This window comes from Corapipo altera, unplaced genomic scaffold, assembly GCF_003945725.1.
Source record: "Corapipo altera isolate COAL_440 unplaced genomic scaffold, ASM394572v1 61411, whole genome shotgun sequence".
Taxonomy (NCBI): Eukaryota; Metazoa; Chordata; class Aves; order Passeriformes; family Pipridae; genus Corapipo; species Corapipo altera.
The window spans coordinates 24,087,889-24,115,056 of record NW_020884875.1 but is presented as its reverse complement, the minus strand read 5'-3'; the positions used below and the strand labels follow the sequence as shown (position 1 = coordinate 24,115,056).

The 27,168-nt window shown below is 39.8% G+C and overlaps 1 protein-coding gene across 1 annotated transcript in view; it reads right to left on the bottom strand.

Moving 5' to 3' along the window:
* The window catches only part of FOCAD (focadhesin), a 92,327-nt gene extending 70,796 nt beyond the window's left edge, over positions 1-21,531 (bottom strand). The window contains exons 1-7 of the mRNA XM_027634639.1: positions 21,442-21,531; positions 18,336-18,424; positions 15,306-15,380; positions 13,476-13,630; positions 7,827-7,931; positions 3,739-3,840; positions 770-974 (exon numbers count right to left, since the gene is read on the bottom strand). Coding sequence (XP_027490440.1) covers positions 770-974; positions 3,739-3,840; positions 7,827-7,931; positions 13,476-13,630; positions 15,306-15,380; positions 18,336-18,392 — 699 coding nt within the window. The 5' untranslated portion in view covers positions 18,393-18,424; positions 21,442-21,531. The remainder of the gene's footprint in view (positions 1-769; positions 975-3,738; positions 3,841-7,826; positions 7,932-13,475; positions 13,631-15,305; positions 15,381-18,335; positions 18,425-21,441) is intronic.
* Positions 21,532-27,168: the final 5,637 nt, after the last annotated feature.

The following is a 27,168-nucleotide window of genomic DNA, read 5'->3' as shown; positions in this document are numbered from 1 at the left end:
ACCAAATATCCTCAAAACAAGCCAACTTATCTTTACATTATTTATATTAACAAACCCTCTCTCCATGTCAATAAGGCCATAGCACCTCACATTTGACTGAATACATCTGAAACTAAAGATGCCATCCTAATATCATAAGAGGAAGGAAAAGGTATAAAGGTACTAAAAAGCATAATTGATGTCACATTAAAGTATGAAGCAAAGCTGAGCTATTAAGCTTAACCGACATCCTAGGTCCATAACCAAAGTGGACATAAAGATTAAAATTCCTAGCTCCTAGCATGTATTGCTGTGTAACTTAAAAACACATTTATAAGCTTCAGCATATTCCAAAAAGATTAAATTTTGTCTTCAGATCCAGTAATTCCTCTCTCACAAAGAGTGAGAAAAGAATATCTAGAAGTACTTAAATCATACTTGTCATACAGTTTGTTTCATTTTAATATTATCCACTTTAAGTTAAAAATCGTATGTTTCTGACAATTAACCTACCATTTAACAACATTTTCTCATTACTGTCTTTCTAAGTTTACTGTATGTTTACTGAGGCAATTAGTTGTAAATAAGTATGATAAACATGTTTTTCAATTTCCATCCTATCAGGTGTATCAGATTTGAACAATTAAAGTTCTACCTTCTACCAGAAAGAGACAGTTTGTTAGCCTTTTGTACTATCAACAAATCAGGTCACACTTGGAAGATAATAATGCTACTATCATTGCTCTGATATCATATATTTGTAAAAGGCAGGGTCAGGCAACGACTGTACCTGAAGGTGTGGAATCAAATCACACAGAAGCTGAAGAATCTCACATTCCAGCATGGAAGGTGTGTCCTCATGCTTTAGCCCATGAGGTTGAAGTAAGATCTTAAGTAAACCCATTCGCAGTTCAGCATATTCCCGTAACTGAGATGGTTCACAATACAGGTATCTTAGAAATGGAGCCATTATGCCAACACATGAACTCTCTGCCCTGCAGTTCAAGACATAAGTTTGCCATTACTGCTTTCTACTGAAAGCTTAACAAGTAACAAGGAAAACCCAAGCAATGTGACATTACCTGCAAAAATTTACAGGATGTAATTAAGACAAAGGTGTTAAGAACAGAATTACTAAATCTCACAAAAAAATTTGGTCTTATTTGGACACAGTGTTGTTATAAGACCTTATATAGGAACCATATCATGAAGTGCAATATTGAAAAGACCCGATATTTAAGCATGAATTCTACTCAACAGGTATTTGCAGGTTATCACACTCTAAATTTTACTTTTTCCTCCATCAAGATTCAAGAAAGTGTCTTTCCTTGTTGAATGTTTTGATAGACTAATGTGCCATTCTGAAGTAGCATTTGGACAAGACTATTCAGAAATATCTTTTTAAAACACATAAAACATATATTCATTAAAAAGATGTCATCCATTACTTATCAGTTTTTGCACAATGATCTTAAATTTTTTACTGGGAAGCCACCTTGGCTGTTCCTGTTTCATGTAATTTTTTTATCACAGAACAAATCTTTTGGCTTGACAATATTAGGAATAAAAGCTGTCATTGCCATTTTTAAAACAATCAAATAAAGCTCATGGTCAATACATTAACAAATCTAGAATCAAAGAATCATTTAAGCTCAAGTCCAACCACTAACACAGCACTCCCGAGCCCACCACTAAATCATGTTCCCAAGTGTCATGTCTACATGTCTTTTGAATACTTACAGAGATAGTGACTCTACTACTTCCTTGGGCAGCCTGTTCTGATTCTTGACAACCCTTTCCATGACGAAATTTTTCCTAAGAGCCAATCTAAACCTCCCTTGGCACAACACGAGGCTGTTTACTCTCATCCTGTTACTTGTTACCTGGGAGAAGAGACTGACCCCTACCTGGCTACAATTTCCTTTCAGGTAGTTGCAGAGTGTGAAAAGGTCCTCCCTCTCCTCTTCTCCAAGCTAAACAATCCCAGCTCCCTCAGTCACTCCTCACAGGACTTGGGCTCAAGACCCTTCACCAGCTTCACTGCCCTTCTATGGACACGATCCAGAGCTTTGATGTCTTTCCTGTAGTGATAAAGGGCCCAAAAACTGAACAAGGGATTCGACATGCAGCTTCAGCAGTGCCAAGTACAGGGGAACGATCCCTTCTTTGGTCCTGCTGGTCAAAATACTGCTGATACAAGCCAGGATGCCATTGGCCTTCTTGGCCACCTGGGCACACTGCTGGCTCATGCTCAGCCGCTGTCAACCAGGACCCCAAGGTCCTTTTCCTCTGGGCAACTTTCCAACCACTCTGCCCCCAGCCTGTAGCTCTGCCTGGGGTTGTTGTGATCCAAAGGCAAGACCTGGCACTTGGCCTTGTTGAACCTCATATAATTGGTCTTGGCCCATGGATCCAGCCTGTTCAGATCCCTCTGCAGAGTCTTCCTGCAAATCAACAAGGAAGCAAAAGTCCGTTTTAAACAACATTCAGTCTTGATGCAAAGCTGTAGGAAGAACTCAGTAACTGGTCTACATCAACATATGTGGAGCTTGTTTATGTCATGCTTAGGGACACTGTTTAGTGGTGGACTGGATAGCATTAGGTTAATGGTTGGAGTTGATGTTCTTAAGGGTCTTTCTCTACCTAAGTGATATATTCTCAGTCTAACACTTTATCCACAGAAACCTTGAACAAAGAGCAACAAAGGAAATTTAAAATATTTTCCTTTTCAGTAAAAACAACTCCTTTTATTCAAAAGAAGCCACTAGTAAAAAAATCCACACTTCATTCCATCATTCATACATCTGATGAGACTCTTCATGAGTCCCATCCATTTACTAGCTGAGTGAAAGAACAAGTGTGCTAAGTGCAGTTCAAAAATACTCTGATCAATTAAATTGACTGCGTAGTTTTTGCTCGGAAGACTTACTGTTGATCAAGTAGTCTACGTAGTCTAGGCCCACTAGAAATTTAAGAAATTAATAAATTTATTTCTTTACTCATAGCAACAGAATACGGAAGCCAGTCTCTCTGCACTATTACTCTGTTATTAATCTTTCAGAAAACAGAAGAGGGATACTTTTATCTGAAAAGCACAGATACAGGTGTAAAATCACTGAAAACATTTAGCTTTAAGGCTGCTACAGCATTTGTTATTTTATCCTGAAGCTCTATTGGGCAAGTTCCTTCAAGTTAAGCATGAAGAAATATTGAAATAGTTGGTATTTGGGTATTTGTTCATTGCTACAGATGTTTTATAATAAGACTGTGGTGTGATTTTTTCTACTTTTTTTAATTAAGAAGCATACATTGTTTTTCAAGACCTCTTCTTTTACCACGAGACATAATCATCTGCACTTTTCCGTCATCATCCCATCACTTTGTATAGATGAGTCACAGCTGCATTGTATTAATTTTTTTTGACTTAACAGTCAAAATTGACAAAGCTAATAAGCAAAATTGCTTATTTAAAAAGAAGTAATTCCAAAGGTACTATCAGTTTTGCACCAATTATTCTATATCATAAAAACTTCATCTACAGTTAATAAAAAGCTATAAAAATTATTTTTGATGGATTATGCTAGTAATTAATTATTTATGCAATTATTTTAAACATTGAAATGGTGTAATTAAATTTTAAATTATCTTTCACAAAAGACAGAATTCTTACAGCTCGTTGCAGCTGCCTTCAAAAAAACAGTTACAATTATATGATTCAGTTATCTACATTTGCTACTTTTTAATTATTCATTCATTTACCTCTCTGGACACTGATGGAAAAATAATGTTATCTGCTGTAGTAGAATTGGCCAGCAGTCAGATCTGTTTTCAAGGACAGTGATTAATGGATGGGGAATGCTCCTGAAACACAAGAAATAACATTTTTATCTCTAATGTAGAAAGAAAGTATGCAAAACTGCTATGTTCAAAATAAGTGCAGCTGTAGATAACAGACAATTTAACCTCCTGGTTTTACCAACTCCCGTTAACAGCTTTGCTAAGACTGCTACACTCTCAAGAGAGTATATTTTTTCAGAACTTCAGGAAACAAGATTAAAACAGAATATCTCTATTTGAAAAAGTATTGGTCTCATTCTTTGTTTTTAAATTAAATAAAATCCAAGGATCACTGTTCAAGCCTGATTTGAGTCACTGGTAGCAGCACTAGGCTGTAGCACTGAGCTCCAAGTAATATCCACAGAAAAATCTGAACCACTTGTCACACATCATCTGTCCAGTCTCCCAAGCACAGGTACAAGCCTTCAGCACCTACCTACTGTACTTCCTTCCAAAATATAAATATTTTACTAAAGTTACAGTCTTTTATAATCTGTGTACAAAGACTAGGAAAGCTAAGGTTATTGCTTCATTTCAGCTTTCCAAGATGACAGCCTGCAAGAAGCAGAAAACCATGCCAGGACCTTGAAAGCGAATAGCCCTTGTAAAGACATATAGGGTTATAGCAGCTGCTTATTTCAATACCTTTGTCACATTTTAAAAACTAATTACCTTTCCTAATCAGAAGAATATGTCTTCAGTCATCACTTAAATGCTGCTATGACACTGAACGCAGTGGAACCTTCCTAAAGTCAGCACATGCAACACATCAAGTCCAAAATGAAAATGGCTTACCACAGAGGAAAAAAAGCAAGCCTTTTTGGACAGATTTTGAGTGTCCTGAAACTACTATAACTGCACCAAACTGGATGATTAAAGAAATTAGCAAAGCTCGATAGTGAACAATGACTAATAATGAAACACCAAAATGTGCAGCCTAAAAAAGAGGCATCTGATAATTCTAATAGCACTAGGAAAAATGAGGTTTGTAGATGAGATTTGTTGTCAACACTAACTTAGGAATTGCCAGAACGGCACTGTAAGACACACATCTTTAAATGACATTACATTGCTACTACCCTAAATTATTGCCAGTGGGTTCAGGATAAAGCAAAATGCACAACCAGACACAGCAGTTATCCACTCATTATATGTAAGTGGTCAGGGAAACATAAATAAATCATACAAGATAAATCTTGTATGAGAGGCAACAGTAAAACACAAATAATTTTTAACTTTTAGGTCATCTCAACTTTTTTGTTACATCTCTGAATACAACAGAGCTCCAATCTGATTTGAAGGAGAAATCCAGAGACAGACTGTTTTTCTCTATCAGGAAACAATGTCTGCAGTCAACATACTTTTCTGAGGATGCAGATGTGACCTTGGTCCCTTCAGAACGCCGGGATAGCCTTTTGCTCCATCAAATATGCATTTTTAAAGCATTTTTCTACCTCCTCTGAATTTTGAATTTAGAAAGTTGGCAGCTTTCCAGAATTTTAAAGCAATAAAACCATGCACAGTGAATCATTAAGAATAATGTAAACTACTAGTTCATTAAAAAAAAAAAGTTAAATAGCTTTCAGAAAAAATTTATAGCCAAAGTTCTGGACATGTGTACCATAGCTCACCTGCATTAAAAATGCTGACAGGAGCCCCCCCCCGGGGTCAAGATAAAAGCAGTTTATTAAAGAAAAGCAAAGGCTATGCAAGAAAGCAAAGGCAAAGAAAGCATCATACTGCAGGCAATGTGCAGCCACTTCCTGTGAAGAAGGGCTTCAGTCTGTGTAGCCATTGCTTTGGAAGATAAATGCCTTAATAATGAATGCACTCTAGGCTCCTTCCTCTTAGCTTTTATTCCCGAGCAGACATCGTATGGTATGAAAGATCTATCCCTTTGGTCAGTTTGGGTAAGCTGTCCTGGCTATGTGCCCTCCTGAAGTCTTGACCACCTCTACCTTACTGGCCCTAAGAGGGATGGCGATGGGCTGGAGGACAGCACTGCTCAGCAGTAGCCAAGACGCTGGTGTGTTATCAACGCTGTTCTGGCTGCACATACACAGCACAGTGATGGCTGCTATGGAGAAAGCTAACTCTATCCCAGAGAAACATAATAAAACAAACAAAACCAAAACAAACCAACCAAACTTAAAAACAAAAACAACAACAAAAAAAACCAACATCCACAAAATGCCCAAATCTGCAAGACATTATTTTCTTTCATTTCTTTTCAGGAACTGTTCATGATATTATGTCATCATAAGAAGTTGTATTATAAAACAAATTCTATTGTTCAGAATTAAAATTGACCTAAGCCAAATCTACTTATTACCCTGTAATACTGGCGACAATAGCAAACCACTTGAGAACATAATGGAGCTTTTTGATTCTTCATTGATGATTTCCACATGGAATACTTTTGCATTGTTGACAGCATAATACATGAACACTGTAACAGCAGATTACTGTTGGTGAGCTACTGTATACATTCTTCTATTTCTTAGAAAAAATCAAATTTTAATGGCATTTGATAGAGCACAACTACCAAAATTGTTACATAACAATGAATAGATAGGTTTTTCTATACACTAAAACCCAGAAATCAGATTTTAAAAGCACAAGGCCCTGACCTTATATCAAACAATCTGGCATCTCTCTTCATTAAAGCTGACTGCAACCAAAAGGGAAAACAAAAACCGTATTGACTAAGTGTAGGTCTGCTGCTTAATTTCCATTGTCTATTACTTTAATTTAAACCATTTTGAATGTTCCAAATTTCACCTTCCTTGTATGTTACCAGTACTTTCTCTTTTGGCAGGTGGTTAGGGAAAAAAGCAATTACCTTCCCTCGCTCTATTGGGTAGAGGATATTTTTTTATTCCAGCCACATCCTATTACCTTCTCTTTCACACAAAGCCTGGATTAGGTTGCTTTAACTTAGCTTCTTCTACTAGGAGACTTTAAATATGTTTATTTTACTACTAAAAAGAAATTTTCCAAATGAGTTCCCTCTTAGTACCCTTCATTATCTGCCTTTTGAACTAAAACTGCTCTATAAGAGGAGACTTTGTAGGAAGACCCAATATACCTAGAAAAACAAAGGATTCCAGGAACGCAAGCATATCCAGCACTCCAAATCCCGTTTCACTTTTCTTCACTATTTCATTTTGCTTAATTAATGACATGACTCCTGTCTTTTAAACAATGCATTTTATATCCTTAAGCCATTATAGCTACAGCCTCCTTCAGTGATATCTCTTAACTGCATAAAAAGACACTTGAAAAATGTTCATGACATCTACCAAGCTGGAACGTTCTCCAGAAGATATAATAGAGGGTGCTAATGCCAGTACTGACTCATGGTTTCTCAAGAGCTGAAACAAGTCATTAAGATGTTCCCTTCAAAAGTCTGCAATTGCATGACAAGCAGCTCTAGCTAAGTAGGTCTAGATGCATCTTTAAGTAACTTATTTTTACATGTATACCATCTTTGCAACAAAGACATTGAGGAACTTGACTTTGACAATAACAATAAGGCAGGAAAAACAAATGAGAGGGAAGTAATTCACAGTCTTAAAATACTTATTGTGTTCTTGCATACAGCCTTCATGTTGCCATTGCCACCATAAGTTCGAAAAGCACAATCTTATCCCTGTACTAGAAAACTCCTTAAAACTGTCAACCAAAAAAATAATCAGAGAATCAGAGAATGATTTATGTTGGAAGAGACCTCTCAGATTATCTAGTCCAACCCATATGCTCAAGCATAGTCAGCAGGTAGCCAGAAAGCTACCCATTATCACATGCAGTCAGGTTCTGGTATCTCCAAGGATGGAGATTCCACAATCTCTGTGGGCAACTTGTGCCAGCACTTGATTACCTACACCATGTAAACAAAATAGAACACGAAAAAGAAAGAGTAAGACTGAAAGCCAGTATTAACTTCTTTTTTTCCTGAAAATCAGAAATTAGATATTATCATATCTAAATAAAACAAATGTGACACTAACCTGATTCCATACAGATTCCAAACAGACTCATCTCCATCTTTTCCCAGTTGAATAGCTTGAATTTGTAGTAACTTGCAAATAGTTTTTACCAAACCATGCACATTCCTGTTGACAAAAAGAAATATCATCATGTATACAGTTACATTAGTTGATTCTTACATAAGAGAGGGAACAAAACATTTGAAGCCTGGAGTTCTTAAGGACTCTTCACATCTGCCTACATATGTTTGGGCAAGTCGTGTACCCATGTCTTTATTTTCCTTTTCACATAATGAACAAAATAGCAGAAAGAATAATTAATGCATCAACTAAAACTTTTGATGGTTGCTTCTACCATATATTACAAGTACATTTGCTTCCCCGAGATCAACTCAAACTCATGCATTTAATATGTTAAAACTAGAAAATTAGCGCTTCTCTGAATGCAAGCATACAGGTAAACATCAAGCACACAAATTTCAACAATGCCACTGTCTCAGAAGTGAAATCACATTTCAGAAAAGACTCTTGAGACGTCTAGTTTGTGCTGATTTTTGATCTCAGGAGCAAAGGACTATACAAAACAGATACATACAGTTATTTTATTTCCCTTCTCCTATGTTACTTAATTTACCATTCAGGGAATCTAAAGAAACTTTGAGTTCATGTATCACTATCAAAATGGAATTTTGATAGGTCTTCCCATATTCTCCTGGAAATAGACTAAAGAAATTAACCAAGTCCACCACAAGGTGGTGATGATGCAGTAAAAAGAAGTCTAGAGCTCATTAGAGCTTGGCTGAGCTTACAAAGACAACTTCCAAACTTTTGCTCTCCTCTTCATAATTAAGTGCTTTCCATACCCTTGCCATACAAGACCATGCCAGAACCAGTCAAATCCCTTTCTCAAGAAAATAACCTGGATTCTATAATGAAACACACTTTCACAAGGTGAAAATGTAGAAGCAGAGGAAAAAAAAGTCATGATTGGTTCTTTGACTTTTCACCCAGAACATGCTATACAATTGCATCATCATCACCTAAAAATTTATTAGATAGCTTACTAGTCATGTTAATAAAACACAATTATTCCTCAATTTATTCATATAATGAACAGGAAGAGCTATTAAAATACACAACTATAATAGATCATTACCTGACAAAAAGCTACGTTTACCTCAAAGAACAAGATAAGGGAGGAAAAACAGAATTTGGTGCTGGGCTTTGGGTTTTTTTTTACTTTTTTACTGTTTTCCTTTCTTCCCTTCCTATCAGGAAAAAAATCTGAGAAATCTATTTTACCTGTAATTCCATTTCTCCACTAGTGAAAGGAAAACTGCAGGTGAGATGGAAAAAGAAATTACAGAGAATTTACGACCTTCTCATAGGACAAAAAAACCATCATCCTAATTTAACACGTTATCAAACTGAGATACAGTAATAGTAACTGTCTGGCCTAGAGTGCAGTATGTTCCACAAACGTCTTCCAAAATTATGAAGAGATATACAAACATTTAGGCTTTAAAGTTATATGAAAAATTCTGAACAGATTTAAGCAATTTCTATAAAAGAACAGGAAGCTTCACATGAACACTGTCAAAAGACAGGAGCTTACATAACACAACATCAACATGGATCAACATCAACACAACGCTGTGTGGCAACAACATCTAATCACAAAGAAATAGTCTAACTTAATATTTACAAACACTTTACTGAAGATTCAAAAATTGCAAAGGCAAAGGATTTCATGATTGTAGAAACATAACTTAGACACTCTCCCATCATTCGTAAAAGAAAATGGGAACACACAGGCAAATACCACTTTTAACTGTCAAACCTTTTACTACTTTTTTGTCACCACCTGCAGACAAACTCTTTCCTGTAAGCTGGTATGGCACACCAGGGAACACCTAGAGAGTCCTACAGTGGATCTCCCCACCAAGAAATGCTTAGTTTCATATTCTAGATACAGGCAAAGTACTATATTCTCTCTTTTGTGCCTTTCACACTTTTACCGGCAGCACTGGAAAACACTGACCCTGATCAAAACTGATAGAACATCCTTCTGTTTTCTCTCTTTCTTCCAGAAGTGTACCAGTTTTAAGATGTGCCTTTAATCTTTAAAATGACTGGCTGTTGTGACACCTGGTTCTCAAAATTATGAAATCTGACAATGCAAGAAAACATTAGGTTTGACAGAACACTGCTTCAAAGCAAAAAACAGGAAGGTGTGCTGCAGCCTTCTAAATCCCAGTGTAGTCAATGTAAAACACAGAGGAGGAAGGATATTTTTGGAGGGCAGGGAGAGAACAACCTTTTGAATTTTTCATTGCTAGAAAGAGCCAGTTAAATGGGAATTTGCAAGTATATTTCCCACTTCGACTGGATAACTATGCAGCAAGGGGAGAAAAATGAACCATAAAACAGTAAGAAAACTGTCTTTCTTGTTCTGAAACTCCTGTATTGCTGATCCTAATTCCCAGGCAGGAAGTGGGGAAAGAATGGTTGCTTCACGCTTTACGCTTATCTCCTGTACATATGCAATACAGTGGCACAATGTATTGCAAGGACTTCCCCCACCTTCTACAGGCATGCTAAGGTGATAAAAACATTCTGAGAACATATATACACATCGAAATTTTTGGGATTACAATAACCAATTGTTTGACAGGTGTTTTAGAAGACTGACTTGATTATTTATCCTCATTCACTACTGAACACAGGCCACAGAGTTTTCTCATTGTCATCTACATAGAATGTTGCAAACCAATCTTAAGAACATGTAAAAATGTACATGTATCTATTTACACATGTAAATATATTTCCTCTATGTGCAAAAACACACAAATACACACATAAATACAATGTTTTATGGAGTTTAAACTCTTAGGGCATCAGAGGAAACTAACACTGGATCTAAGAGCCAGTCATAGTACAATGATGTACCACAGAGGTAAGAACAGGTTCCTATTTGTGTATTGAGCAGGTAGTGAGAACCACAAAACAAGTCACCTCAAATAAGCATGAGATGTTCATCTCTGACAAAGCAATATGTGCCTTCTAGTGTGCATAATTTGGTACACTTGACAAAATATAATCCAGCAGGTACCCTAAGCCACTGCTAGATACATTGTAACAGAAGGAAGAGGAGCAAGAACCCCAGTAGTCTTTCCAATAAAACATACATCGAACTCCATTCAGCACTGAAAGTGCTCAGCGGCTGCAAATGCCTTTCTGTTAGCTGCCACTGGCTGCTAATTCCATATTTATTTTACTTTAGAGACACTGTGTACACAGCAGCACAAAGCCACAGAGCAATCCTACATGAAAATATGGCAGGGAATAGGATGACAAACAGCAGGCTACAATTCTAAGTCAAGATAATAAAAAAAGTATCACTACTGAAAAAAACCAACCTGAAATTGTCAGTTTAATCAGCTGCTGAGGCTACAGACATTCTTAAACCCACAGACTTCTGTGGTTAGGCAACATAAACCCTGCTTTGCAATCCATAGTGGATGCAGTTTGAATTGTAGCAGCTTGGGGAAGGAGAGGGCGGCAGTGGGAAAGAAGCCAAAAATACATTAAAGGTTCCTGGATAATCTGCTGGCCCTTACTATAGTAATTAGTTGTGTGTTGATTCATACATTAAAAAATTTTTAAAAAAATCAAAGACTGCTGTAGAAAGGGGGCAGATCCAAGTCCCTTCAATACATAACTGATTTTGTTTTTAAGGTTAACTCAATCCTAAGTATCCCACTTTACAATTTTTATTTCCTGAAGTAAAAAGTTGCATTAACATTTCATCTCCTTATAAACTGCTGCTACTGTAACAAACCTTCATCTGAACAGGAATTTCACATTTCCTAGTCTGCAAGCCACAGCTAATCAAACTTTTACTCCATCTTACCCTACAGGACTCAGGTTCTCAACAGTCTTAGCACAGGTACTTTTACCTCTTTATTAACAGTGCAGACTCCTCCAAACCAAACTAGTAAAGTTTTGTCATTTGGAGGACAGTGGATTGCAGAAATTATCCATATTATAAAAATAAATTTACAAAACCTTTTCTAGGGATCCATAGGCACCAACTGTAAACACACATAGAATCAGCATCATCACAGTAAAATTCTAGCTGTCAATAAGCAAGTCATAAGGTAAGAAATATTTTTTTAGTGTTTCACTGGTTTACTCAAACTTAAGCTCACCTTGGCTCAGACTGAATATGAGAAACTTTTGGCTAAAATTATGTGAAGGTGAGAAGGGGTGAAGAACATGTCTTGAATAGCATGGTTCTTGCAACCACTATGCTGAATACACCGGCACAATATACAACAGATATAGCACTAAATAGCTGGCTTGGCTAAAAAACTCTAGCAGTCTGTAGCAAGAGAATCAGACAGCTTGGTGCAGAAATTCAGTTGACTAGTAAAAAGCAATTTGACACGGTTGGTAGATTTAAATGGACACATCTTCCTGATTATCATTTGAGTTCCCATTTCTAAATTTTATGCACAGTGTCTTTTCCCCCCACAACGGCATTTGCAGCTTAAAACACCACTGTGAGATGTAAGCACTACATTTGCAGAACTTTATAGGAGGAAGTAGCTGTAGTGTTAGGTAAAGTGATTTCTTCCTCAGTAGACAAGGAAAGAAACTGCAGCATTCCTAATCCCAACACAAATTCTTAGGGTGACTTTATTTGACCAATTTTAATTTGACAGACTGATTAGGAAGTTATTTCTCCCCATTCTGGTTTTGGCTGGGGTAGGAGCTGTTATGGGGCCATGTTTTGGATTTCTGATGAACATAATATAGATAATATAGGTTGATAATAAGGATAATGTTTCTGTTACTGCTGAGTAGGGCTTACATAGAGCCAAGGCCTTTTCTGCTTTTTGTACTGCCACGCTGGCAAGGAAGTTGGGAAGCTGGGAGGAGACACAGCCAGGACAGACCCAACTGACCATAAACGAGACTATATGGCATCATGTTCAGTATATAAAATCGGGGGAAGAAGGAGGAAGGGGGGTAAGTTTGGAGTGAGGGTGTTTGTCTTCCCAAGAAACTATTGCACATGATGAGGCCTTGCTCTCCTGGAGATGGCTGAACACCTGCCTGGCCATGGGAAGCAATGAATTAATTCACAGCTTTTGCTTTCCCTATTAAACCATCTGTATCTCAACCCACGAGTTTCTCTGGCTTTTACCATTCCAATCCTCTCCCCGATCCCACTGGTGGGGGGATGAGTGATCTGCTGAAAGGGGCTTGATTGCCAGCTGGGTTTAAACCACAACACCCTCCCACATAATGGAAGTTCCTGCCATTTTTTTTCCCTTCCCAATGACAAAGGTAACAAAACTAGGCAATGCATTGACTTCTGAGGCTCACAGTTCAAAGTTTAGAGCACTAGTATGAACTGCTAACAATTTCAGCTTATACCCATAGGATATTCTGAGTTCTTATGTCAGACTCACACTGTCACACAACCAAGATGAAAGCAACGTGCTTCAGCAGAGTGATAGGGCAATACCAGTCCTTAATGCCAGTTTATTTGAAGATAATGACACTTACAGAATCTTTCCTCTTCCCCTGTATTTACAAGGGAAAAGTGATGACTGATAACCAGCTGCCAAAAGGACACAAAATTAGACAATCAAATACTACCTTGCTGAGGGAATTAGGTTGAGAGCTCCGTGAAGAATGTAGTCGAGCTCAGCATGTTTCTCTGCAACAAGCGCCACCAACCCCTCAGAGCAGGCTGTTCGCAAGGCAACATTGTCACTGCAACACTTCTCCCAAAGCAGGTTCAGAGCAGGGGTCTGAGGGCAAAAGCATGGGACAAAGGCAATAAGGCGGCTTTAATTCATCTCAAATGCACAGCTCAATAATAAAAAATAAAAAACAGCTCAACAGCTGCTCCTGAAGCCTTAGAGAGCACAAGAGAGGAAGTTGGGATACAGATTCTATTCCTAAGAAAGGTCCTTCCCAGGACAGTTTCCACTTTTCTACTCCCACAGTAGGGTGTAGGACTCACTGTCTCTGAGAAAAAGGCAAGGCAGATGAATTATTCAGCTGTGCCTATGCAGGTAGAATCATAGAATGGTTTGGGTTGAAAAGGACCTTAAAGATCATCTAGTTCCAACCCTTCTGTGATGGGCAGAGATGCCACTCACTATCAGGTTGCTCAGGGCCCCATCCAACCTGACCTTGAACACTTTCAGGGATGGGGAATCCACAGGCAGGTTATCATCAATTTCCTGATTTAAAAAATCAGGATGCAACTGGAAGTAACTCAGTAACTGGTATGACAAGTTATGTCTACAGCAAGGTGTAGTGCAGACAGCTAAAGGAAGGCATACAAAGGGCTATCCAAAGGTAAGTCGACTTTACTCAACACGCGAAGTTCTCTCCATTTGCTAGTAAGCACAAAGATTCAGCAGTATCCATCAAAACTACTGCTTGTTTCCACAGTAAATTTGTATTCACAGACTAGTTTGCTAACTTTGTGACTTCCAAATGGAGAGCAAGGAAGGTTTTAAAACAATTGAAAACAGCAAAATGCCCCTGAATAAAAAAGGGAGCCTGCAACGTCTAACCACCACAATCTCCTACTTCTTAGCATTTTAGAAGGTGTTGCTGTATTTCAGTTCAGTACTTTCATGGGGCAGCATAAGGGGAAGAATCAGCTTGTAGCTCAAAACAGAAAGTAACTGGGGAATGTGATAATGATCAGGACAGTGGAAGAGCTTCTGTTAGATAAACTACACACCTCCAACATTCCCTGACACCAAAACTCAACACTTTTCAGGTCTGGGTTTGCTACTTCGTGGGGGCTAAGGAATCAGATTGGGATGAAAAATCTACAAATAATTTTCTATTAATTTCTGGATAAGTAAGCTTTTAGGGAGGAAAAACAGAGAAGCAAACCCTAACACCTTACATAGGTTGCTGTGACACTTGCAAATGCCAGGATTTCACATGCCTCTCAGTTAACAAGGCATGCACTTAAGTGAGCTTGACTCATTTAAAATGCAAAGTACACCTCTACATCATGCTCTCAAAGAAATACAAGCTCTGCTTAGCTAACATGAAATGAAACACCAACACAGGTATGTGAAATGCCATATTTTTGAAATTTTTATAGTGATGTAAACGAATTTCCACCTCAAGTGACAATGTCTTACCATATGGTACTTCACTTAGAGAAACATAACTAAATTAAGCTCTCTTAAACTGAACATAGTTAGATCTTAGTATTCTGCAGAATTAAGACACTTCTGCCATTAAGACTTCTAATGGAAGTAAAACTGCTCTTCTGATCCCAGAGATTTATTGTTTCTACCCATACACTCAGATACACACTGATGACTACCTTATTTAACTTCTGGAATTGTGTTAAAATTACACAATGGAGAACATGAAAATGTAGACAAAGCATGTAGAATAGGAATATATGGATGAGAGAGGAGATGGAAGTGAAAGAATGACACAGACCTGGGCAGAAGCCTGTCTGATCTTCTCCGAAGAAACTTTTTCTTTCAGTATTGCAGCAATCAAATGGCCTACTGCCTAAAAGAGAAAAAGAAATAAAAACCACAAGAGGTGTGTGAAAAAAAATAAAAAAAAATTAAAAGAAATAAAAATAAATAAAAAACACATGCACGATTTTTAAATTGTCCATTAAGAAGACTTTATAATGCTCTTGCATGTGATTATTTTATTATGATTTGAAATCTTACTGGTATGGAAGCTGAAATATATTTTAGGGTTAAAAATCTCCATGATACTGTTGTCTTGAGGCAGAAAAGAAACAAACTTCCATAGGGCTCCACACAGATCCAAAGGTCTCTTTGAACAGGTACATAGGTACTTAGGAATTGCAGGTATTTTAATGCATCAACTTTAATAAACATTTATAGCCCCCCTGGTGTACAGATCCCCATGTACTTAACAACACTGGTAATTACTACATCCTTTACTACATAGGGAAACAGAATCAAGAGAGGAAGCAGAACACAGCAAATCTAAGCAACTTGTCCGAAGTTTTCTATCACAAGTTTTGCTAAACACTGATCATAAACATACTATCATACCTTAAGCATTCTGCATATCTAATAGCACAGCTCCTGCCAGAAAAGGTTAATTTCCTTTAAACAAGGCATTTGAGTTAACATTATTCCTCATTAACCTATTCAGTGGCAGAGATCATGAAGAAGTTTTAAGTTTTCAAGGTCATCCAGAAAAAAATGCTTCATTTCTAAATAACAGCATAAATTTGTTCATTTGAGATTGAAGATTAAGCTCCCCATTCTATTTTAATACAAGGAATGTCTGATTTACTCAAACTGCATTTAAAAATCTAAATGTGAACTGAAATACCCTCAAAGGCATCAGGTTGTTTGAACCCAGTCTTTTGTCTTCTGATTCATCTCTAGTGCTTTACTCTGCCTTATTTCAGAAATTATTGACACTGTTACACAAAAAACCTTTCTGTGAGAGACAGAAAAAGACATGTTTTCATAGTAAGAGCACAAAAACGTTTCAGTCTATCAATCTGCCCAGAGCAGCTGCTGCATCTACTCTTCTCTGGTAAGGACAGATCATTACTTTTGGCAAAAAACTAGGTCAGCAAGAAAAAAAAATACTAACATTTCTTTTTCGTTAGTGTATAAAAAGACAGGAACAAATTATTTTAAATATTTTCATGTTCCTTCTGCTTTCATTACTTACTTCCACCTCATTTAAGTATTAGTCGCTAGCCTGTCATGACAAACTACAGCACTCTGAGATAAGGGCTTATATTTCTGGGAAAGACAGCACTTTGAACATTCGTAGACTACAAAGATTGTGCTTTTCTAGCACATTTTATTTAAAAAGACAGGTTATTATTTGAAAATCTTACTCTTGAGAAATCAGAATGAGAAAATCGGACCAAGTCAGACACTTACCTCTGTTTCTCTCCAGCTATCCCACTGCAAGAGCAACAACATGTTCTCCAGGCAGATTAGATCTCTTTTAGGGCACTTACCAAGTGAATCTTATATTATTTTTTTCTTTTTCATGTTAATAAGGAACTTCAGAAATTAATTCACACCCACATCCTTAAAACACTTTCATTACACATGAAAATGGGCTTATCAATAGAAACTGGCTTTTGCAGTGATTTAGCTACACAGGAAAGTAAAAATGCAGATTAGCCTATCTATGCTCAAGTTTCTCACTTTTCTGATCATGTGTAGATTACATGCTCTGCAGAGCAGATGTCTTGGTTGGTCCCAGAAACACATCTGTCGTGAAGTTAAATCCTGACCTGATGATAGTTTGAAGATTACAGCATGGTTTTCAGGGGTCACAGAATACAAGTGAAAACTATCAAAACAACCAAAGCAGAGGACAAAATCAACCAAAGCAGTTGGACACCATCAGCAGACCTTAATCATGTACAGCTGTAGTGATAAGCCAAGACATTTCAGCAATAGAAGTGTACCACAGGGACATTCTTCAGCACTGAAGAAAAATTAACTGCTTCCAAGATGCTGAGTCCTACCCATCAAGGTTAGTAATAACATAAACTCATCTGCAGTATGAGACACTCTGGTAGACCTTAGATGAACTCCAGCTTTCAGGGACATGATTTTCTCTCCTAAATGCCAAGTTGATGACAAAGGGACTTCTGATCTCCCTTCAAACTTTACTGTTGTTAAACCAATGCAAACTGAGCTGAAATGAAAAGGCAACAGAGGCACCAGGTTGCATTCGTATCAACTTAATCCACCACACAAATGACTACATATTTAATCCTGAATTCAAACAGGAAGAAGAAGAAAACAGGGAAGTTAGCAATGAACTTACAGAAGAAGAGATAAATTTTTAACACTGAAATGAGAGATGGCCAAAGCAAGGAAGGTGTATTTTTTGACCAAAGTCTATTAATTCTATTACTCCTTCCTGTCCATTAAAAATACTATGATAAACACTTTTTACACATGAGAATTTCAGGTGAACATGCTCAGGAGCCAACAGATGGATCTGATGATAAAGGGGCTGGTCTTTTGAGCTGTATACGGTTATTCTTTGATGAGTGACAAGACTGGAGTAGTTCATCAGTTCTCATCACACAGGAAGAAAACAAATCAGTTCTAAAGACAGTTCTATAAAGTACTGCCAAGTACTTCAGCCCCACACATGACATCTTGTAATTTCTGGCTTCTCTTGAGATCACAGGGTCACTAAAAACCATTTGGTCCTACTCAAACATCCAGTCATGGAAAGTTTCTGATTTTCCTGAAGAGACTTTATAGTGATGAGAAATTATGTCCAATGTTTGGATTACACAGAGAAGGCAATTAGAATTTGTTTGCAGCTTAAGAATACCCTGGGTTTCCAACTCCAGAGCAAACAAAAAAAAGAAAAAGAAGACACGCCCCAGAAGTCTCCCTTATTACATTTCACAGTTAGACAGTAGGCATTGGAACAAATGCTTCCATAGACAACTTCATTTGTTTAATGCTTTTAAAAAATTACCTGTGACTGAACAACTGCATTAGGAAATTCAAATCGCTTCTTGATGTCATCCAGCATTTTGGCTCTGTCATATGACACTAAATTTCACCCTGCAAGAGAGATCAAAAAAATTTACTTAGGACTAGGAAAGACAGCATGCTATTTCCCAGAAAAAAAAATTACAAGATTTATGCTGTACTTAAAAACAGATGCAAGCACTAAACCATTTTCTTCCCCCTCCAAAGTCTACCATATCACTTTGCCTTTTGGGCTTAAACCCAATAAAGGCTGAATACTCACTGATCTTGCACAAAGAATGGGCGACGGACATTTCTTAAAGATGCAGCAAATATACTGTTCCATATGGCACAGCCTGTATGTACTCTGAAAGCATTTTAAATACATCTCGTTGACTTGAAAATGGGACAGCTCAAGTGGAGTGTCCACTGTCTCTAAAATATGATTTAAAATGCAAAATTATCCACAATTTTTCCATCATTTCCTGCAAAACCAGAAGCAAAACAAACAAAACACTCACCTGGGAGACCGCAAATGACAATTGCAGTTAGGGGCTGGAACAGTTGACATGAAAACTTTCTCTGTGAGTTAGAATATGCAGGTACCCATAAGCACACAAGAACTGAAGAGAAATCAGGACTCAGTTTGTTGCACACCAGTGAAACTCATGGCCACAGAAAATATTCAGATATTTCAGTTTACTGTAAACATACCTCCACCCCACCCTAACAGAGCTCTGGGGCAACAGCCTGGGGGCACACAGGCCAGGGTAATGCCTGCCAGGGCCCATGGCCATCTCTGCAGAATTGCTCCTCACACAGCCCATCCCCAGTCCATACTGTAAGGGTTGGGCCAAGACACAGCATCTGTCATGGTTGAAATTCCTGAGGGTCCCATCACCCTGTTCCTCTAGTCCGTGCCTAGGGCAGACATATATCCTATCTTTGACACACAAACAGGGTGAAAGACAGCGTTGAAAGCCTTGTTCAAATGGAGGTAAATGACACCTACCTTTGCCTGCAAATCCAATTATCATTTATTAAAGGCAATCAGGTTGGTCAGGAATAATTTTTCCTTGGTAAATCCATATCTGTGCTTATTATTCCTAATAAGAATCACTGAATCAGACAGTTTAGGAACAAAGATCTCTGGAGATCTTCTAGTCTAATCCTCTCATCAAAACTGGTCTGATTAGATCATCTTGCTTTATGCCAAATCCAGAGAAGTCTTGAAAACCTACAAGGATGGAAGTGGTGGAGTCACCATCCCTGAAGAAATGACTGGATGTGGCACTTTGGGCTACTGTTTAGTTGACATAGTGGTGTTTGGTCAAAAGTTGGACTTGATGATCTTGGAGGTCTTTTCCAACCTTAATGATTGCGGGTCCCATCTGACTCAGGGATATGATACATCATCAACCACGCAGGCAAAAAACATCCACCCCAAAGAAATCACCGAACACATGCACACAGGATAAAGAAAGAAAATACAAGGTATTGGAAAGGGAAAGGAAGCCTGGCTTGTATTCCCATCATAATCAATGTGAATGATAAGCATCTGTCGAGAGTTGAGCTTGGTTTACTGCAAGGTGCCTACCAAGCTGCTCTATCACCCTCCCTTCTCAACTGGAAAAGGGGAAAAGCTATGATGAAAGGCTTGTGTGTAGTAAAAAGGACAGGAATATCCCTCAGAAATTACCATCATAGGCAAAACAGACTCAAGTCCAAGGAAATTAATTTTAACAAATGAAGTCTGAGTAGAATGATAAGAAATAAGAACAAACCTAGAAACACATTACCCCTACCCCTCCCTTCCTCCTGGGTCAACTTCACTCACTACTAACTTCTCTACTTCTTTGCCCTGAATGGAGTAGGGTGTCAGGAAATGAGGTGGTAGTCCCACTCTTCCCCAGATCCAGCATGGGATCCCTCCCACAAGTCTGCAGTTCTTCATAAGATGCTGAAGCAGTTTATGTAGGTCCCTTCCACAGGGTACTGTCCTTCAGGAACAAACTGCCCCAGCATGGGTCCCCCAAGGGGTCCCTAATCTTGCCAGAAAACCTACTCCAGTGTGGGCTTCTGTCTCCATGGAACCACAAAACCTGCCATGAGCTTGCTCCAGTGTGGGCTCCTCTCCACGAGGTCTCAGCCTCCTTTGGGTATCCAACCGCTCCAGCGTGGGCTACTCTATTGACTGCAGGTGGATACCTGCTTCATCACAGACCTCTATGGGCTGCAAGACACACAACCTACTTTACCATGGTCTTCACCATGGGCTGCAAGGGGAATCTCTGCTCCAGCACCTGGAGCACCTCTTCCCCTCCTTCTGCACCTTGGTGCATATTCTCACTTCTCTCCTCGGCCTGCTGTTATGCAGCAGTTTTTCTCCTTCTTAAACACATTATCCCAGAGGTGCTGTCACCATCACTGGCAGGCTCAGAGGTAGGTCCGTCCTGGAGCCGACTGTTGGATATGAGGGAAGCTTCTGGCAGCTTCTCACAAAAGCCACTCCTACAGCCTCCTCTCTGCCGAAACCTTGCCATGCAAATCTAATAAACCATCCTGATGATAAGAAGGACAAGCACTGCTAATGCAATTGAACGAGAGAAGGGCTGTTATGGTATTACACCTTCAGATCTGCTCCATACCAGTTCACCCAAAGTAATTACGTCAAGGTAAGCTAAGCTAAACAACAGAACACGATCGCAGGAAGCACTGAGACCACATTTCCCATACATATATTGCCTTTGGCTCATTTTTAAGGACTTTCGATTTGAAACTGTGGTCCAACCAAACCAGCGCAGCGAGCACACCTGCCAACACCCGCCCCTCCCCCCCCGCTCCCGTGCGACGTACACGGCACTTCATGGAACCTCAAAACCACCAGCTTTAAATTAAAACCAAGCCAAACTAAAACAAATAACACCGGCTCACACAGGGCAGCAGCGGTAGCTGCCTTTACTCCGCTGCTGGCCTTGACGCAGCTGATCGGTACCCGCGCCCATGCAGGGGCGGCGGAGCTCCGGCCCTTGCTCCGCGCCCTCCGCCTCCGCCCTACTGGCGGCCCCGGACCGGCAGCACAGCCGCCTCCCGCCGCTCCGGCCCCTCACCTCTGCTCGGCTGAACTCGGCTCAGCCCGGCCCGCCTCGCTGCACGCCCCGCACAGCCACCAGGCACCGCTCCGCCGCACCCCGGCAGGAAGCGGCCGCCCCCCGCGCCCAGGCCGCCTGCGTGGCGGGCAGCGCAGGCGCGGCGGGGCGAGGGGAGCTGCGGGATGAGGAGGAGCGTTTATCGTGTCTCGACAAAGATAAGGGAATTCATTCCCCTAAGCAGGAAAGAAAACAAATTTTTATCACCTTCAAAATTACCGCAGAGTGAGTGCCTTCAGCCTCCTAAGTGCTTTGACTAGCAGTCATCGATCAAGCTGCAGGGACATCAGGAAGACCCTGGACACCAAAAATAAATGATGTTCTGGTTGCTGCATGTTATCAGAGAATCAATTAGGTTGGAAAAGATCCCCAAGTCTACACTTTCTCAAAGAGAGAAGAAGAGTTTAAGCTCAGTTCAGATGTATTTTGGTAACTGCTATGTTACCAAGAGGTAACCATGTGGCAGTGACAAAAGAGGCTGTATTCTCAATAGTTATTTTAATGCAAAACATCACTTCTTGAACATCAAAGTAATAGGCAACTTCTACAAGGCACATTTAACATAAGAATGGCTATCAGTAAGAATATCTTCTGAGAAAATCACAAATATTTTGAAAGGAATTTGTTTGAAAAGGGTTAGATAATTCTCTACCTCAAGGTTTTCTACCCTGAGCTGAAAGTAGTAGAATGCTGACAAATAGGAGACAAAAGTAAATGTAGGCAAGACCATCTAATACTTTTATTCATTTAAAAAGATAAGGAACATGTTGTTTCCAGCTTCACCAACTAAAGCCATAGGCAGTTTATGGCATCTAAAGAGTCCTACCCCTGCCTTCATTGAATTAGTGGAAAACCATGCCCTGAAACTTCAAGAGCCACAAAAAGTCCAGAAGTGACTCAGAGATCAAAACTGTATTCTCTTCAGCTGCCTACATGTGTACACAAAAAGTGAAAATCAATCACATCCCATGCAGTCATGCAGACTGCTTTCTTTATCCATGGTCTCTCAATGGCAACTCTTTGTAAACAGGACATACAAGTATTTGTGAGGTGGCTTTTGACTCAGTACCCTCTACCCAAGATGGGCTCTCACAGCTCATTGCTGCTGAAGCTGCAGAATCTGAAAATCAGTTAAAAGAACCTGTAGGACCTTTCATGGGGGTGTATTTCAGTCCATCTCTAGGTGACCATAGGCAATGACATGAATCCAAAGGCAGTGTCCAGTCTCCTTCCTATTTCATGCTCTGTTTCGTCTAACAACAGCTCTCTATTGACAGGCTTGTTTGTTATTGACGTATTTTGAGATACTTTGGGCCTCATATTCCCTGTTTAGTTCTTGAGACATAGTAGGACATACACTGCTGTCTGAAGTGGCTTGGGCCTGTGCTATGCTGCTTGGTAACCTAAGTGATAGGTAGACCCAGAACCTGTTGAGTTAGTCTATGAATTCACTGAATTTTAAATATGTTTAGAAATTTTTGATGGTGTTTTATAAATAAATATTGATGGCTATATATTTGAATAGTTAGGAGATCATCATTATTCAGTCAGACTACAGAAATAAAAGCTGAATGGAGAGGAGAGAGGCTGTACTATAAACCAGGTCATTTTTTGCTATTCTAGTTTTGCTTGGAAACATAAACAGAAAGACTTCTGATGGACATGAATGTCTTTATGGTTTTGAGATCTTAACATGCAGGGAATACAGGGCATTTGTTGTGGGAATTTTACTGTGGTTTCCCCCCTCACATTAAGTTTGACTCAGTGAAAAAGTTACACAGCCAAGTATTTTTCCAATAGTGGAGGGTGTGAATGGGGTGTCTGACTGCATTCTGTACCAGGGAGTGGGGGGGCGAGGTGGCAGAAAGAGGCAGTTTGGGGGCTTTCTGAGTCTCGGTAAGAATGTCTCAGCAGCAGATGTCTTAATAAAATAGCTGATACAACAGCAAGAGGAATGTAGATATCAAATAAGACTTGTATCCCTTCAGATAGTGGGAATTCTGCATTCAGGACCCCAGATGTATTTTCCCATGGCATGTGTTACGTCCCGCCCCAGGAAAAAGGGGGCGGAGGGGGTAACCCAGGTTTTATCAATAATTCCTTTGGGGTGGATTAAAGCGAAACGACACTAAATAATCGGTGTTTGAAAACATATATTGACGAGATTTATTTTAACAATTCTGTATTAACAGGCATGCTAGCAGTTTGGGTGCTGTCATACAACAATGTGACACAGAGATAACCTTTGGGGAGGGAAAGAAAATGCATAGGGGAGAGAAAGGCAGGATAAGAGCAAGGGAGAGTAAGGGAAAGAAAAGCTGAGAGTGGACAGATGTATATAGTCACTGCCCACAGGGTCCAGCGATGCTTCCATGTCTGTCAGTTGAAGTGGTGGCCTTGATCTGCTGGGGGTGAAGGGGGGAAGCCCCCATACTCTAAGAAGTTATGAGTTATTATATCACGGGCCATGCCTCGAGCCTCCAACAACTCCTGGGTCTGTGCTGAGTTTTTTTTGGTGTCTCGCCGGGTTCCCGCCTTTAGGGAGGGAGGGGCCTGATTGCTCATCAGATGTATCAACAGTCAAAAGCCTGCGAGCTCGGCTTCTTGCCTTTTCAGGGCTTCACACCTTCAGCACTGGAGGGAGGGAGGGGCCCGACTGCTCATCAGCGGTATCATGCAAGTCAAAAGCCTGCAAAAGTCTCCTAGAATGCATAAATCATTAGCCATTTCAGTCTCTGACAGCATGCTGCACTGATCCCATATGTGAAAAGAGGTTCCTCCTTTTTCGGCTGTTGTAGCTACTACTGAATTTTCTTACAAGAAAACTCTGTTCATAAGGGATGTTTGTATGAGAATTCGTGCAGGACTTTCGATATAGGCAAGGCCAGGGAGATGATGTAATTGCCAGTGATGAGTGGGAGCTGCCTGCAGGCTCCTCAGTTAAAACATGCTGGATGAGTTTGTCCAAGGGACTTGTGCATCATAACGCAGGCTTGAAGGCCATGCTGGACATGCAACACAGCATAGTGCAGCACAGCCCTGCACCTTCTCAGGTCAGCTGAAATGTGGGTCTCTGACTCTTCCATATACAATAGTCTTCCAGTCAGGATCCATACATTTCACTCCTTGATCCACATACACATTGCCTTTCACAGAGATTATGTAAATTACAGATTACATTAATAACAAATGAGCTTCTCTGACATAAAGTGTAAGGCCCGATAGAGCAAACATGGCCTGTTCAAGATCGCTGATTCCTGGGTAACAACATCTTCTGCATGACTCACAGTACAGTTTGTCAGGTCTATCCTGCGCGTGCTGCTGGGGCAGAGAATGAATCAGTCCTCATTGCCACCACATCCACTCTTGCACTGGGTAAATACTTGGAGTGTGGATGCATTTGGTGTGCTTCTTTGCTGTTCTGTTACACTTTTTCCCCCCACTTTGATAGAGACTATTTTTGTTCAGTGCCACATAGCCTTTTAGCCAAGCAGCTTTTCCTTTTGTAACTGCCATGTCGCAGAGCTTGCCCAGACAGGTGTAATGTGTCTCAATAGCATCCTATCCAAGGAAACTTCTCTAGTTGTGTGTAAGCTCCGTGTTATGCCCTGGAGAGGGAACCCTAGTCCTGAGTACAGTGCCAAATCTGCTGTTGACCAAATGAACAGTAGCCACAATGGCTTTCAATTTGATAAAAATTACAGTGAGATCTCTTGAGGGTAAAGGAGCATATAGTCATTTGGAATATTTTGGTGCTGACAGTTCTGAGCATGTTGATGCTATGAGGCATCTTGCTTTGAGGAACACTTCACCAGAGGTGTCAGGACATCAGGGATATCACATTCATTCTCTGGATTAACTGTGGTGCTTAATTGCCAGCAGTGTTCCTAAGCCCTGAGTTTCATGCGGCTCATGCAAGGACATTGAGATATGAGAACATTGACTGTACATAACACAAACACTCTCACAAAGGGCTTTTGGTAGCTCCAGAGATTCAGTCATGGCTTGGGACTAAAGGAACCCATCTCTTCTTTGGGAAACCAGGTACTGTCCTATGGTCTCAGTCTGTTTAAATAATGTATTTTTCTATCCTGATATCTCAGAAGCAGGAAAAAAGCAGAAGATATCTCTTAAAGGACATACTTAAATTCACAGATCACAGAATAACAGAATATGTTGAGTTGGAAGAGACGCACAAGGATCATCAAGATCAATTCCTAGCCCTGCACCGTACCATCCCCAAGAGTCATGTGCTTGAGAGTATCATCCAAACACTTCTTGAACTCTCCTAGGCTTGGTGCTATGACTACTTCCCTGTTCCAGCATCCAGCCACCCTCTGCGTGTAGAACATTTTTCTAATATCCAACCTAAACCTCCCCTGACACACCTTCAGGCCATTCCCTCTGGTCATTGATCACCACAGGGAAGAGATCAGTGTCTTTCCCTCTGCTTCCCCTCATGAGGAAGTTGTGACTGCAATGAGGGCTCCCCTCAGTCTCCTCTTCTGCAGCTGAACAGACCAAGTGACCTCAACCACTTCTCATACAGCTTCCCCTCAAGGCCCTTCACCATCTTCATGGCCCTCCATTGAATGCTCTCTAAGAGCTTAATATCTTTCTTACATTGTTGTGTCCAAAACTGCACACAATATTCAAGGTGAGTCTTCACCAGTGCAGAGCAGAGCGGGACAATCCCCTCCCCTGACTGGCTTTGCCTGATGCCCCCAGGACACGGTTGGCCCTCCTGGCTGCCAGGGCACTGCTGGCTTAGATATTGCTTTTGATTGCCTTTCATCTTACAGGTCTTAAAGAGCCTGGCTGACAAACTGTGATATGTTTTCTGTAGTTGCCAGAAGTGTTGCCCCCAGCTTTCAAGTTTGTTAGAGTAAAAGAAATACTTGGGGGTTACAATGGCAGCATCAGTGCCAAAGTCATAATTAGGCTGGATTAAAAGAAGTTCATATCAGCTGCAGAGTATGCTGAAAAATCTGCTTTCCCTATTCAAATGTGAAAGAAATTTGATTTGACACCTCTGGGAGGTGTTTCCAACACAGCTTCCTGCTGGTCTTAATGTGGCCTATCTGTTATACAGAAAACAATAAAAGTAGGATTCACCTTGCTTGGATTGGGCTGTCAAATAGGCTTACCACCCTCCGGTTCATGTAACATAAGTTTTTGAAAGGGTTAGCAAATCCATGAAAACTACCTTATTCTTTGGTCTGTGAACTTTCTTCCCAGAGAAAAACAGGAGTCCCTGGCTCCAGTTACACTTCTTCTAGGCTATTCTAAGTTGTTTTAGACAGTCATCCCATGAGGGGTGATGCACTGGTAATGCTCTCCAGGAAACGCCAGAAGGTACTTTTGGCAGCATTTGTAATGTGCTGTGAAGTCTCCCAGTGAAAGTTACTATCCAAATGAAAATCATGCAGTAATAGCACTGATAATGGTCTAATCTGCATATCTCATTTCTTACATGGGATTTTATCCAAGCCAGAAAGCAATTCTAGCTTTAATAATGAAGGAAAGGAATGAGGCAAGTTACAGTTAAGAATACATTGCAGAAATCAATAGCAGCAAAGCCAGCCACTATTTAAATATGTTTATTATAAATCTCTTAAGCCTCATAATAAAATGCAGTTTTAGCAAATGGGTCTAGTCAACTATGTTTTTAGCCTTTATTACTAAAAT